Here is a 15,688-nt window from a genome sequence, read left to right as displayed (position 1 = left end):
TAGTATATTTTAAATTATCCATTCATATCAATTGAAACGGAAAATAAAATCTTTTTAGCAAACTAACAAGAAGATTATGAATGAAGATCTCTTTTTAGTATAAATCCCGTAATCTCCTACCACATTAGATTATATTAATAAGTGAATTCATATTGTGAAAATAAAAAATAAAAAAGAAAAAAAGAGGGTTAAATTAAACGGGGATGGGCAATAGAGTCACAGCGTTCCGGAAACCAAAACCCTTTGACGTAAATACCCTCGTTGTGTGGTTAGCCTCAAACCTGTATTTCCCTTCTCAACCCTGAGAAGCCGATCCCTCTGCTACCCTTCTAATTCCCATTCTTCCTCTCCTCTCCTTACCTTTTTCACCCTAAATTCCGATTTTCTCCACTTCTTCCCCGCCAAATTTCTCCCCTTTTTAAACCTCCCTTTTCAAATCCCTCCTCCTCCTCTTCTTCTTCTTCCTCCTTCCAGTTCTTCATCTGATCCGTTTCCTAGTTCTCCGAATCCTTCTTGTAGTGCCTTTCTCAACATTCTTCACTTCGTTTTCGTGTTTCTGGAAAAAGGTGAAAGCTTTCAGGTAGTTTCACTGTTATTCTTATTGTTATCGAACTACTCTTTATATGTATAATGGTTATCTTATTGTGTCTTGTGTTTTTACCGAGTTGTACGTTTTGACAATCAATTCAATTCCGTTTGTGTTGTGCTTTATGAAAGTTTATTTTTTTCAAAGTGTTATTAACTTCTGTTCCGCCTTTTTCTTAAGTATAATTAACTTCTATTGACAGGTTTACTTAATTATAGTTAATCGGAGATTTTAAGTCAAGCTCAGTGCCTTTTTCTTTCCCCTTGGAGAGTGATGACTTTAATCTCAGTTTCTGGCAAAATTTATAAAGTAACTGAAGTGTGAATGGAATGTTTGTGGATAGATATCGAGTCTATTTGAGCATCGATGTGTGGGTTTGAAATTCCGGCTGTGCAATTGTAAATCTGTAATTAGCAGATTTTGCATTATGCAATTTATGATTTATAATGTGTGATAGTAGTATAACCTGCTAACTTTGGCTAGCTCCTCTTTCATGTTTGTATGTATAACTGTAATCTTTAATTATTGGAGCAATTTATTTGCTGTGTTTTCTTCTTAGAAAACTCACATGATTCTGTTGCATGTATATACCACCAAAATGAAACTGTCCATTTAATATGTACAGAAGGTGGGAGTACTTGAAGAAAGGAAAGAAAAATATGTTCATTTGTGTAATTGATACTGCATTACCTGCCCTTCTATTTGTTTGCTACATCTTCTGCCTACAGATCTCACCTAACATGTTTGGTATTCTCTGTGTGTCACGGTTGTATGAATTATCTACACTTTGTTCCTGTTGTAGCTTTCTTGTGATGCATGCAATTCAGGAATTTTAATGTTTCTGTGCAGAACATATGGTTGATATGGTATATCTGACTTTTCCATAGTATCTACAGGATCTTGCAGGCAGTGTCTCGGCCCTTGTTATACTTTGTGCAGTAATCATTCATATCGTTAATGACTAATCGAGATTTGATGCTTGGTCAAAATCATAACTTAGCAATTGGCCATGACCAGCAATTAGTGATGGGCCATGATCATAATATGGACCTGAGCCAGAATCATGCATTGGAACTGGGGTCTGCCCATGAGCATCACATGGATCTGGGGCAAAGTCATGATCATGAACTTGGTCTGGAAAATGCCCACGACCAAGACCATGGGTTGGAGATGGGACAGACCCATGATCAAGAAGGCGAGCATGGTCACAGTTATGGGCATGAGCATGAACTCTCCAGGGATCACAAACCTGAGCATGATGACCGGGAGTTACCCCTTCCTGAGCATAACCATGAATTGGTACTATCAGAGAACAATGATTTGACCGTTTCTGAGAACCAGGAATTTGATGAGAACACAGCCCTGACTGTGATTCAGAACACGGAAATGGGCATTGAATCTGCCGATCATATGGATATTGAACAGTCCCAGCTTATGATATCTACTCCTGTAATTCAGGCTCGTGTAGTTGCTGTAAATCCCACTTATGAACTCTCAGTCGGGCAAGAATTCCCTGATGTGAAGAGTTGTCGAAGGGCATTGAGGGATGCAGCAATTGCTTTGCACTTTGAGATGCAAACCATAAAATCCGACAAGACCCGCTTTACTGCTAAATGTGCAAGTGAAGGCTGTCCTTGGCGCATTCATGCGGCCAAGCTCCCAGGGGTTCCAACATTTACCATTAGGACCATTCATGAGAATCATACATGTGGAGGAATCGCTCATCTTGGCCATCAACAGGCCTCAGTTCAGTGGGTCGCTAACTCTGTGGAGCAAAGGCTGAAAGAAAACCCTAATTGCAAGCCAAAGGAAATATTGGAAGAGATCCATAGGGTTCATGGTATCACCTTATCTTACAAGCAGGCATGGAGAGGCAAGGAGCGTATCATGGCTGCAATGCGTGGTTCTTTCGAAGAAGGGTATAGATTGCTTCCGCAATACTGCGAACAATTGAAACGCACAAACCCCGGCAGTATTGCATCTGTTTATGGAAGTCCCACTGAGAATTGCTTCCAACGTCTCTTTATTTCCTTTCAAGCTTGTATATATGGCTTTTTAAATGCTTGTCGGCCACTCTTGGGGCTTGATAGAACATATTTAAAAAGCAAGTATCTTGGTACCTTACTTCTTGCTACCGGATTTGATGGTGACGGTGCCCTCTTTCCTTTGGCATTTGGTGTCATTGATGAGGAGAATGATGATAATTGGATGTGGTTTCTGTCTGAGCTTCACAACCTGCTTGAGATTAACACTGAAAACATGCCAAGGCTTACAATTCTGTCTAACAGACAGAAGGGAATTGTTGATGGCGTTGAAGCCAATTTTCCCACAGCGTTCCATGGATTTTGTATGCGTCACTTGAGTGACAGCTTTCGGAAGGAATTTAATAACACCTTGCTTGTTAATCTGTTATGGGAAGCAGCCAATGCACTTACTGTGATTGAATTCGAAGCAAAAGTTCTGGAGATCGAAGAGATATCACAAGATGCTGCATATTGGATTCGAAGAATTCCCCCCCGACTGTGGGCTACCGCATATTTTGAGGGGCAAAGGTTTGGTCATTTGACAGCTAATATTGTTGAATCTTTGAACACTTGGATATTGGAGGCATCCGGGCTTCCCATAATTCAAATGATGGAATGCATCAGAAGGCAGCTAATGACTTGGTTTAATGAACGGCGAGAGACCAGCATGCAGTGGACATCAATACTTGTACCTTCTGCTGAGAGACGTGTTGCAGATGCTCTTGAACATGCTCGTACATATCAGGTTCTTCGTGCAAACGAAGCTGAATTTGAAGTTATATCTCATGAAGGAACAAATATAGTTGATATTAGGAATCGTTGCTGTCTTTGTCGTGGTTGGCAGCTCTATGGTTTGCCCTGTGCGCATGCCGTGGCAGCACTTCTTTCCTGCAGGCAGAATGTCCACAGATTCACGGAGAGCTGTTTTACGGTTGCAACATACCGGAAGACATATTCCCAAACCATTCACCCAATTCCTGATAAGTCTCTGTGGAAGGAGTTGTCTGAAGGGGATCCCAATACAACCAATGTTCTTGAAGTTGTCATTAACCCTCCTAAATCACTCAGACCACCTGGACGACCAAGGAAGAAGCGAGTTCGTGCCGAGGACCGCGGCCGTGTCAAACGTGTGGTGCATTGTAGTCGTTGCAATCAAACAGGCCACTTTAGAACCACATGTGCAGCTCCCATCTGAGGTTTATTCTCTCTCGTTGCATTAGTGTTTTCTTAGGATTGGGAGCTTAGTAAATTGGCAAGTAAATGATGTGTTTTATTTAATTGACATTAATGTGAATTAATTTATTTCTGAAACTTTCTATGTATATACTCAATAATTAGAGTATTATTCAATAGTGTATTCGGATTTGAATCATCTCATTTTCAATAGCCTTCTTCTACCTCTGATCTTACACATGTATGGTTTTAGTTTTATGTGATGAGAATTTTTAACGTTATTGGTTTCCTTCTTGTGAAGTAAGCATCTGGAGGTGTTTACAAGTGTATGAATATCAGCAACTTATGATATGCCTAGGGTCCCAAGGGATTTTGGACACTTCAATTTTGAACTTGCAAATGCTTTTTTTTTTTTATGAAAATTAAAATTAACTCCTTTTGAAGGCACCAATATTGCTGAATGCCTGCAACCATGACGCCATGTAGCACATTATATAAACTCATGGCGTAATGGCAAAGAAGTTGCTTAATCAATCCAAAGTAATTATAGTTTATATGTACATAATTTTGGAAATTTTATGCATAAAGGATATAGTGCAATGCATCCCTTTTAGATGTCGTCACATTTTTATTACAGAACTGCACATAGACAATATTACATGTAATTAATAGGTGAAGTTGATTTGCCCAAATGTCAAGCAGTATTTCCTTGTCATAGAGATAATGTTGCAAATATAAATTGAGATACATGAAGGAATCTAATAGCCAAGTTGGGAATTTATGTACCACAAAAGAAGTTGATGGAATATTTAAGTTGCTTTGTCTCATCCCTTGCTTATTTATTAAGCTAGTTTCTCTTGATTTATTTTACTTACTTGAATTTGGTTTAAACTCAAGAACAACAAAGTAGAAGGCCAACTTGTCTCGTATGCTTTTTTTCTTCTTTTAAAAAATAAAATAAAATAAAATAAAGGATTAATCTCTACAAACAAGTGTTTTGCATTTACAAGCTTTACAAATTTGAACGAAATCCACCCATTAAACGCGCTGCTTATGTTACGTGTCTTTTTAACAAAATTTTAAATCAATTCAAATCAATTAACGCGCAAATATATAACTTTCATTTTTCAAAAGATTTCGTTTCTTTTTTCGAGTTTCTTGCCAAATTTGTTGGATCTCCTTCGTGCGTTCTCTCTTTGCTTCGTTTTTTTTCGATTTTCATGGTTTTTGAAATCAAGCTTTGAAATCGTTTTGAAGATAATGAAACTTCAGAAATACACCCAAACGGTTATAGAAATACACCCAAACGGTTACAGAAAGGATTACAGAAATACACCCAAAGGATTTAAGAAATACATCCAAAATAGGAGGAGACAGTATATTTCTTCTTGAAATCTTTTAATGTTTTGCTGGTTAAGGATGAGACACATAGCAAAGACAATCTAGAAGAAAAACCTAGAAGAACAGTAAAACAGTACCTTGAATAATGTTTCTTCCTTTTTTTTGGTGATTTTTGATGGAGATTTGTAACTTTTCTTCTTGATTTCTTCTACTCTTCGCGAGAAGTTGGAACGTTTCTGCAGAATCGTAGTAGTTTGTTTCGAATGCCCCTTGAATCTTGATGGTTTGCGTTTTGATTGAGGAAGAAGAGGAAGAGTGAACTTGTTGTGGAAGGGACGCGCGTTTTTTTCTTGGACTTTGAGCAAATTGTATAGCTTGTAAGCCAAAAAGGCTTGTATGTGTAGCAAGCCTATAAAATCAGTTTTGAGCTTAAAAATCAGTTCCAACCATTTAAAATCGATTTTCCGTGTTCCAAGTCACTGTATTACCGGTTTTAAAGTTCTTTTTGTCATGTTAAAGTGTTAAATTTGATTGAAAGATGAGAATTTTGTATTACAAGCAAAGTGCAAATGTTAAACTGTTGGAGTCAGAGACCAAGCAATTGACCTTTGTTGCAAATGGTTGCATTTCATTGTTATGATTATGTTTGCGTATTATCTAAAAATAATTGATATTGTATAGCAGATGGAATATGGAATATATAAACGAGACTAACAAAGAATCTGAGATAACAAATCATTAAAAGAATCATGTAATAATGATCATTATCGTCATATATGTGCAGTGAAGGGAAAATAAATTTAAAGGTGATAATGGAAAATATGCAGCTTCACGACCCTTTTTAATTGAAGCAATAGTTATCTATAAAATCTACTCCCCCTATTTACTTCTACTATGGATGCAGAAAAAAGAAAAATAATAATACCCAGTACAAAAAGAATCAGACATATATTTGGCTACAAGTAGTTGCACATTGACATGGCTCTTCTCCTCTCTTTCTCTTCTCTTTCTCTCTCTCTCTCTCTATTTGTCATTTCTTGTCATCATTACCAGCTGGTTGATGTGATTCACTTGTGTTGGCAGCAACCATCAGGTTATCAAATTTCTCAGATTTCCCCAGCACAATCTCAATCTACAAATACCAACAAGAATATATAAATCACCGAGGAAAATTTTGAACTTAATATGGGTGTGTTTGTTTTCGATTCTTTGATTCTTCGAAAGAAAAAAAAAATTTTGCAACTTGATTATTTTATGTAATTGACAAAATTGATAACTTATTTGGCTACCCTAAAAGAGATTTTGAAACTAACCTTTGCCTTCTGGACCAGACGACCTTTGTTCTCATCTTTCATGCCAACTGTTGAGGTCAAAACTTCTGAATCATCCCAAGATTATTAAATTGATTAGCACAACTACATGTATGTAACCAAAATTAAAATGTAATAATAAATTATGAGACTTACTCTTTTCAGTGGCAAGTCCATTGTTCTTCAAAATCTCAGCTATTGTGACAACTGTAGTTATAGCTGTGCAAACATAACATTTTTTTAATAGATTGAGAAATATTTGGATGCTATATCACCAATGTTAATTATTCCCATGAATTCAAGTGTTACTACTTCAAACTAATAATACGCAATAACAACACTTAAGAGATAACAAAAGCTGCCAGCGCTATAATTAGTTAAAGGATGTCAGAAACTAGTTAATTAATAACTAAGTAATAATGAATGAAAAAAATATAATAATTTTGAGTGAACAGCGGTACCCATTCCAAGAGCAGAGAGCTCAACCTCATCGTGCTGCTGTATGTACCTCTGCATCAAACAACAATATTTATAATAATTGCACCTTAATTAATCATTAAAATTAACTGACTAATAAGGCTATCTAGATTAAACATTGTTTTTCTAGACAGTGTGCGAGATTTATTCATAGCACCATTTTAACCAAGAATTTGATAGATTTAGCTAAATGGATAATTCAAATTAGTGAAGATGGTTCAATCAAAAGTTTAGAACAACGTGACATTCTTATACGCACGTAGATAAGTGGGGCGACACAGATACATCTTCATCCATGTGAAAATATATAGTGAAATATAAAATATATATTAAAAATAAGTCAAATAATATATATAATAATATAATAATTAATTTGATGAATAATTTTTAGTATGCACATAGTATATATATACTTAATTATTTTAAACTAACAAAAAATTAATGGTGACTATTCACATGGAGATGTTTTAAAGTAAAAATAATAATTGAGAATTGTTAGATGATTTGACATATTTAATTAAATTATTTAACATAACATGTGTTAATATTTTAGATATCATTTTTACGTGAAAGTATCTTTATGTGAGTAATCACATTTAATTATTATGTATTAACACATTTTTTAAATACGAATGAATATAAATACAAGCCGTTTTGAGCACAGCCATACGTACAAATTAAATCTTAAATAAATTGATATATAATGTATTAAAAGAGTTCACTAGACAAAATTTAGGTGGTTCGACATCAATCAACCCATTAATTATAATTAGAATATGCCCCAATTCTCTTGAAGGGTAAATGTTTGGTTTCTTTTTTTTTTTTTTCTTATTTCGAGCAGACTCACCTATCCCATCCCATCATCGATCATAGCATATAAAACAAAATGAGAAAAGTAAAATTTCAATAATTAAGTAGTAAGTAATTAATTAATTAAAGTGAAAGTAATTAACCAAAGAAGAAATTGTGTACCTTAGCGAGATTAACGTAAAAGAAAAGAGGTTTCTTTGTGTTGGAAACCTGAATCCTGTTCTTCTTGTGGGTTTCGGTGTTATTGTTGGTAGTAGTAGGAACGGGAGGAGTAGCAGCTACGGTCGCCATCGTATCGTATATATGTACGTATACGTATATGTATGTAATATATGTTTTGATGGTAACTGTAAAACTAGCGAATCAGGTTACTGCCTCGTTTATATATAAAGGCATCACTCTAGCCACGTGGCAACCCGTGAGAGGTTGTGGACTCAGTAATTAAGCTTTGTTAGTTAATTGGGGAGTCAGTTACGAGGAACAGAGAAACTCTGGGGGTTTGCATGGTCGTTATTTTTTTGGACCGTGTTGACGGAAATGCCCTATACTCTCAACCCTAGTAGTGGACCAATTCTTCAGAGCCTGGAAACCGTGCCACGTCAGTGGTCAATCCATACTCTTTTTCATTTTAGTCAATCCATACTATTTGCATGTGGTTGCGGGTCACATATTCGATTTTTTTTTCGGTCGATCATATTCGATAAAGTTGCAATTGAAATGCTCAGTCAGTCACACAGCCTATAGGATTCACGCAAAAAGATGTGGGCATCAATTCAATGAAGAAAACAAGTATATTCAAAGCCCAATTTGATTCAGTTATCAAAGACTAAATTAAATTGAATATTTTCATTTATCAAAAAAAAAATTTGATATAATTGATTAATAATAATATTTTTTTTTGAAACAAAGAAAGCTCAACACACTAAAGTGGAGCAACAAACAATCCAAACACAACAAAAGTCAAACCCAACACCAAAGATCAATCCCCTGTCATCTTCGGCATTGCCATCAACAACCAAATGGATCAATACCAGTCCACTCTTTGTAACTCAAAAATGTCCTTCTTTGGATGATCTCAACACCTGCTTTTTTATTGTTGAAAATTCTGTCATTGCGTTTCAACTATATGTTTCAAATTACTGAAAAGAACCCAATCAGCCACATCTTCTGCTCCGCTTCTCTATGAGGCATGATAGTCCAACTCTCAAGAAATTCTTTAACGGTTCCAGGGATAGTCCAAGCTCTATCAAAACACCTCAACCATGTGCACCACACCTGCCAAGTAAACTCACAAAAGAGAAATAAATGATGGACAAATTCCATCTCCTTTTTACACAACACACATTTACTGTCATTCTAATTAATAATGCCTAATCTAGTCAACCTCTCTTTAGTATTCACTCTACCAACTAGAACAAACCATCCAAAAAGTTCAATTCTAGGAGGTACCAACCCTCTCCAAATTGAACTTGTGAAACTGTAACTTGTAACCTCTTCCAAAAGAGTCTCTAATTGCAACACCTGCAAAAAGAGTTAGTAGAAAAAACACCTTTAGTATCAAATTTCCAAACAACATTATCCTCTCTATCAGTTGATAGCCTCACTGGCCTTAACCTATCATGAAGTTGATGAACAAGTTCCAACTCCCATTGAAACAACTCTCTCCTCCAATGGAAATTCCATATCCACTCTAACCCATCCCAAAACCCACAGTCTCCTATCACAGATCCTTGTTGGTTTGAAATAGATAAGAGTCTTGGAAAACTCGCTTTCAGAGGACCACCTTGAACCCAGTTATCTTTCCAAAAAAGAGTTCTTCTTCCATTGCCATCCCACTAATAATTATTTTTCACCTGTTGTTCTTTTATATTCAACTAACAGATGTCTTTCCACGGGTCCCCCGTTACCAGTACAGTCTGATTTGTTATCATCGCATTCGAGTTCATATTGTTACAAGAACAGACAATCTTCTTCCACAAAGGACAATCCTCCTTTGAAAATCGCCGCCACCACTTAAACAAAAGTGCTGTGTTCATGATTTCTGCATCCCTAACCCCCACACCCCCAGCCTTTTTTCGGTGCCTGAACCACCTCCCACTTAACTAGAGGTATACATAGCTACCATCCTCCTTACACCACATAAACCTCCTCTGTAATGTAATCAACTTGTCAACGACTGCCTTCGACATCTGGTACAGACTAAGGTAATAGATCGGTAGGCTATTCAGCACCGATTTGATAAGCACTAGCTTACCTGCTTTGTTTAGAACATTCGCTTTCCATAACCTGAGCTTCTCTTCCACCTTATCTATGATCCGTTTCCAAGTCTTCACCAACCGCGGATTTTCTCCTAAAAAAATCCTGAGATATCTAACAGGTAATACAGCTTGCTTACACCCCAGAAGGCCACACACATGCACCACCCACTCCTGCTCACAATTTATCGAGATCAAATTTGACTTATCAAAATTGATGACCAGACATCAGCTCAAAACCATGCAATAGCCTATTATAATTCACAATTGTCTCTGTCTCCAGAGGACAAAACAAAATAGTATCATCCGCGAATTGAAGATGTGACAGTTTAATATGATATCTCCCAACCAGTAACGGAACAATGCGACCATTCCTTACGGCTTCCGCCAACATCCTATGCAATACATCGACCATAATAACAAACAAAAGAGGAGATAGTGGATCACCTTGTCTTAGGCCCCTCTCCATTTTGAACGGCTTGGATGGTGACCCATTAACCAGGACTGACATGGTGGCTGTACTGACACACTCCTTAATCCAATTCCTCCATCTTTGTCCAAAATCCATCTTCTGTAGCACAATATCCACAAAAATCCATCTGACTCTATCATATGCTTTCTGAAAATATAGCTTGATAATTGCCGCCTTCTTTCTTCACGCCTTGAGCCATTGTACCGTTTCATAGGCAATGAGGGCGCCATCATGAATTTTTCTACTCTTCACAAAAGCACTCTGTGTGTCTCCTACGAATCCCGACATAATTGATCTCATTCTTCTCACCAGAACCTCCGAAATCACCTTATACACACACCCTACCTTGTTAATCGACCAACAGTCCTTGATCTCCTTGGCACCGCTAGCATTACCCACGTGACATTCGCATATTGTATTTTGTGACAAATTAATTTTTTTGAATTTTGTGACAAATAAATAACTTGTTACAAAAATATTTTATTTTGTGATAAATTAATTTTTTGTTACAAAATATTTTGAATTTTTGCAACAATATAATCTTTTGTTACAAAATATTATAATATTTTGCAACAAAACAACAATTCGATACGAAAGCCAACATAATTTGTAACAAAAGAAATCACGTTGTTACAAAAATATTGAAATGTTTTGTAACAAATTTTCTTGTTGTTACAAAATATTCTTATTTTGTAACAATAACTAATCATTGTTACCAAAAAATCATAATTTGTAACAATTTTAAATTTGATACAAATTTTTTGTTACAAATATTCTATTTTCTTGTAGTGGCATCAGTTGGTAGCTTAGCACTTTGGAAAAACCCATCACCACTGCAGTGAACTCCTACCCATTCTCCTTCTAGCATTGTTAAATGAAGTTCATATTGTACCCATCATTACCTGGGGCCTTAGAAGATTCACAGTCCCAAACTACGTTCCTAATTTCCTTCACAGACAGCATAACCTCCAATGCTAAAGTCTTATCTTCATCAATCTGCTTCACCAAACCGTCTCAAAAACCAATCCTTGGAGCATATTCCTACTGATACAGATCCTTATAGAACCCTCTAATTACAACCTTTATTCTTGCCTAATTCCGCACTAGCCGTCCATGTGTCCTCAGAGTGTTAATTCTGTTATTCCTTCTTCTAGCCAAGGCAATGGTATGAAAGTATCTAGTATTCTTATCCATGTTCTTAGCATGCTGAGACCTAGACATATGCTTCTAGTGGATCTCCTTCCTAACAAACCACTTCTCATAAAAGATCACCAACACTTTCCTTCTAGCCTCCGTCGTGCCATTATAAATGCCCTCACTAACCAGATTGTCAAGCCTCTTAATCTCCTCCTCAAACATCATCAATCTCTTATCCATATTGCTAAAATTATCCTTGTGCCATTGTCGCAGAGGTACCGTCATGGCCTTCAACTTACATGTGAACTGAGCATCTCCCAAATTTCTCCATTCATTTTTCACCATCCTCAGAAAACCCTCATGGGTAAACCAGGAATCCAAACTTCTGAAAGGTTATGGCCCCCCGCTTGCTCTAGTCCACAATCAGCGAGTTGTGATCTGGCAGCCCTTTGGGTCCCCCTTTCAGTCGAATATCAGGAAATTCATCAAAACCCTATCAATCCGATTGCAAGATCGACCCTTGAACCATGTGAACTCCCTATCATTGAGAGAAAAGTCCACCAACTGCATATCATGTACCCAACTCTTAAACTCTTCCGCAGATGACGGTAAACTACTCACCCCTTTGCAATCGTCGACCTGCAATATCTCATTAAAATTCCCCAAAAAGCATAATGGAACCTAACACAAACCCACAATATAGCTAACCTCTTCCCACACTAACCGCTTCTCCTCTCTCCCATGCACCCCATACACCAAACAAAAAGCACAATTAAAATTGTTTTTGGCCAACACTCTTTTAATGCACAACCATCTCTCCCCTTTATAGCAATTACTAGATTTAAAAATTTCATCATCCCACATTAACAGCAGACCCCCAGAAGTGCCTGTAGACTCTACAAACTCCCATCCCACAGAACTATATCCCCAAATTCGTGCAACTTCAAATTTAGTGATCACCTCCCTCTTAGTTTCAAGAAAACCTAACATATTTAATTTATTATTTTTCTTCAAAGATTTTACCATGCTCAAATTTTCATCTCCCCTCAACCCCCTAATATTCCAGCAGCTAAAAATCATTTGACCATAATATTACTTAACTTATTGAGATTCTTAGGCCGACTCCGTCTTCCTTTATCTTTTTGTTTTGCCATCTTTTTCTTCGCGGCTATTTCTTCATTCTGAGCTTGCAAAATAGCCATAATATCCTCTTCATCATCATACAAAATAGCACCCGACTCCACTGCCAAAGCCCAATATCCTCATTTTCCTTCATCTGTTCTTCCTTCGTTACTCTCACCTCATCAGCCCCATTTCATTGCTCAGCCTCTGTGTTTGACCCAACATCAGCCACCAACCTTCTTTCACTATTGGCCACTTCTTGTTCCATTGCATCTGCCCATAAGTCAGGGTCCGAAGCTCTTTAATTCCCTTCCACTCTTAGCAAGATCTGTGAACAAGTCCCATAAGAGAGATGGTCCTCTCCCTCACTACCCTGTTCCCTCAGTTCCTGCATCCTCGTCGTCACATTGTGGTCTGCCACGACGCCACAGGTGCTCCATTAACGGCAGCACCACAGACGGGTTCGTTTCTCTCCATAGCCTCCATGGAACGACGATCCCCAGCCTCCCAAGGTCCCTGTTCAAGCAGCACGACCCTCTCCACGACGCCATCACTGACATCATGGGTTGCTGGGCAGCCTCGCAATGCTAGAGAACAAATCCCCTTGTTCTGTGTGGCTCCCACACCCGATATCCCTCTGACCCGAGCTCCTCCTACCCGACCCGCGTCTTCTCTCCTATCAACCCCCCGTCCACATTATGTAACCCTTGAGCCTGTTGGACCGAATTCCCACCTAGTTCAGCCCCTTCATTAATCCTACTCACCCCCCTGCATGCCCCTATCATCCCAAGGCCCACCTTCCCTTCCTTTAATAGTTGGGCCACTTGTAGCTAAGCCCAAACCACACCCATCAGCCAAACAACACTTAGGTAGGCAGTTATAAGGGAAGCCCAAATGATGACAGCCCCCACTCCTTGTATCCCCAAAAAGGACCCCACCTTCACACGGCCCAAATTCCTGGGTAACCGTTCTTTCAGACCCTACCTCATCATTCAACTCAGATCCTCTATAATCTGCCTTTCCAGTATCCTTGGTACAACTACCAGAAGCAGTTATACTATTTGCATTATTCAAATTTAAATAAACAAAATTTGAATCATTCAAAAACACATCCTAATTTACCAATCTATCCTCCTCGCCAATAATCACCTTTGCCCCAACGTCCATCAGATCAGCCCCCGGATCCCATGGCACCACCCCCTTTGTCAGGATACTGGCACAAAAACCATAATTTCCAATCACAGTACATTCAACTTGGCTCCCCACTATACTTTCTTCACCACATACCTCAATATCTAACTTTTTCACAAAAACATCAAAACCACTATTTCCAACAGTGATATAGACCTAATCTCTAATAACGTCAAAAACGCAAATATCCACTTGAAACCATCCAACTCTAAAAGATGAACATGCCTCTGTTGCTACGTCATACCTAATCACGTTTTCTCATTGTCTATCTATAGTTTTAAAAGTTTCTAGTGACCAAACATATAAAGGCACCCCATAGCATTCCAACCAAACTCTACGAGTATCACAGCATTCAGACTCTTCCCATTTCCAAACCCTATGAAAAAATTGCAGCAATCTATCCAGTTTGAAAGTATAGGTCTCGTCTGCATGCTTCGCCATATCAAACATTAATAAAACTTCATAGGGTTTTGATGTGCTCCCTACTAAACTCCGCACCAACCACTCCATATTCTCCCCCACTATTGACACTTCATACTTCTTCGCGCACCCACTCCCATGTTGGTTCGCGGCTTGCGCACTCATCTTCGTCCCTTCCTCCTTTTGTGCGTTAACCACCTCTTTCCCACGAACAAATTCGATACGCCCCCCTCATGCTCACCACTTGGACTCACATGCACCATTCATTCCCTCGCTTGTAGTTTCCTTTTAAATTTAGCTTATCCTACGGATATTAACTTACCTCGCATCTCATCTGATTCATCTCCGTAATAGCCTTCAGAGCGCCCCTTTTCGTTATGTATCTTACAAAAGCAAATAGATAAATCACTCTATTTTTCTATTTTGGGGAAAGATACGTTAATTTGTCCCGTCCAACAGAAAAAGTGATATAATTTCCTCTTCGATATATTCTCCAGTAGATTATCCACAAACACAGAGAACGATTCATATTCCAAATGATGATACTCTTCTCGATTTCAAACCCTTGGATCCTTTATGTGTGATTGGAGAACCCTATTCCTACCCCCAAGTGTTCCCCCCCTCTTGTTCTCTCGTTCTCTCATGCGGGAATAATAATAATATTATTATTATTATCTACTAACGTTTATTGAGTAAGAAATGTTCATCAAATCGTATTTTTATATATTAATTTTTATATAATACAATAAATAAAAAAATTTATAGTTTAATGTAAAAAAATTTGTAAAACATACAAATTGAAATAGTTGAGTGTTTGTTAAATCGTATTTTTATTGATCATTTTATATAACAATAGATAAAAAAAATACTTGAGCGTTAAAAAATTTGTAAGTAATACAAATTGAAATGATCAATTGATGTATGAGTATCTTTAATTGTTATTTCATTATTTTTTAAATAAAATTAGTAATTTCTTTATTTTAATTGAGATGTTTGTGTTTTAATCAATATTTTTTGGAGGTGCTTTGAGCTTTGATATATTTAAGAAGTTGTTGAAAGATTTTTGACAAAAATAAAGGAGGAGAAAGATAACCAAATAAGCCCCTGAGAAAACCAAAGACAATGGCATGCAAAAGGAAGCAACCTAGGAAACCAAAAAAGGAAGCAACCTCCCAGAAAAGTGTAACTCTTTTAGGGTGCGTTTGGTTCAAATATTAGTTTTCATTCCTAAGAATATCATTTCAGGAATACAATATCTCTAGGAATGAGATTATTTGACATATAACATTTCTATGTTTGGTTTACAAAGTCTAATACTTTAGAATCTTGTATAATATTCCTGAAAATGAATAATTTTTTGTTTGGTTGGA

At 37.3% G+C, this 15,688-nt stretch overlaps 2 protein-coding genes across 3 annotated transcripts; one reads left to right on the top strand and one right to left on the bottom strand.

Annotated features, from left to right (window-relative positions):
* Positions 1 to 218: 218 nt before the first annotated feature.
* LOC107618931 (uncharacterized) lies at positions 219 to 3,982 on the top strand. 2 transcript variants are annotated; one of them, XM_016321120.3, is made up of 2 exons: positions 219 to 580; positions 1,483 to 3,982. In XM_016321120.3, the coding sequence occupies exon 2, from the start codon at positions 1,544 to 1,546 to the stop codon at positions 3,803 to 3,805; it is 2,262 nt and encodes a 753-aa protein (XP_016176606.1). In that variant the 5' UTR covers positions 219 to 580; positions 1,483 to 1,543; the 3' UTR covers positions 3,806 to 3,982. The 2 variants fall into 2 exon arrangements, with proteins under 2 accessions (XP_016176606.1, XP_016176607.1); XM_016321121.3 differs by having other exon boundaries at positions 284 to 580; positions 1,474 to 3,982.
* A 1,916-nt stretch (positions 3,983 to 5,898) lies between these two features.
* On the bottom strand, positions 5,899 to 8,057 carry LOC107616959 (uncharacterized protein At2g34160-like). Its single transcript, XM_016318817.3, has 5 exons — positions 7,884 to 8,057; positions 6,896 to 6,944; positions 6,591 to 6,653; positions 6,438 to 6,502; positions 5,899 to 6,256 (listed from the first exon to the last, which is right to left on the bottom strand). Exons 1-5 carry the CDS (start codon positions 8,010 to 8,012, stop codon positions 6,155 to 6,157), a joined length of 408 nt encoding a protein of 135 aa, XP_016174303.1. The 5' UTR covers positions 8,013 to 8,057; the 3' UTR covers positions 5,899 to 6,154.
* Positions 8,058 to 15,688: the final 7,631 nt, after the last annotated feature.

The sequence above is a fragment of the Arachis ipaensis genome, chromosome B9 (assembly GCF_059453495.1).
Source record: "Arachis ipaensis isolate K30076 ecotype BB chromosome B9, ASM5945349v1, whole genome shotgun sequence".
In the NCBI taxonomy this organism is placed as follows: Eukaryota; Viridiplantae; Streptophyta; class Magnoliopsida; order Fabales; family Fabaceae; genus Arachis; species Arachis ipaensis.
This window is presented reverse-complemented; position numbering and strand designations above follow the sequence as displayed.

Coding starts and splice junctions, on each gene's coding strand:
- LOC107616959 (XM_016318817.3), bottom strand. CDS start 8,012: ATGGCGACCGTAGCTGCTACTCCTCCCGTTCCTACTACTACCAACAAT. Junction 6,654..6,895: donor GCTCTCTGCTCTTGGAATGG/GTACCGCTGTTC, acceptor ATGTTTGCACAG/CTATAACTACAGTTGTCACA. Junction 6,503..6,590: donor TGGACTTGCCACTGAAAAGA/GTAAGTCTCATA, acceptor GGGATGATTCAG/AAGTTTTGACCTCAACAGTT.
- LOC107618931 (XM_016321120.3), top strand. CDS start 1,544: ATGACTAATCGAGATTTGATGCTTGGTCAAAATCATAACTTAGCAATT.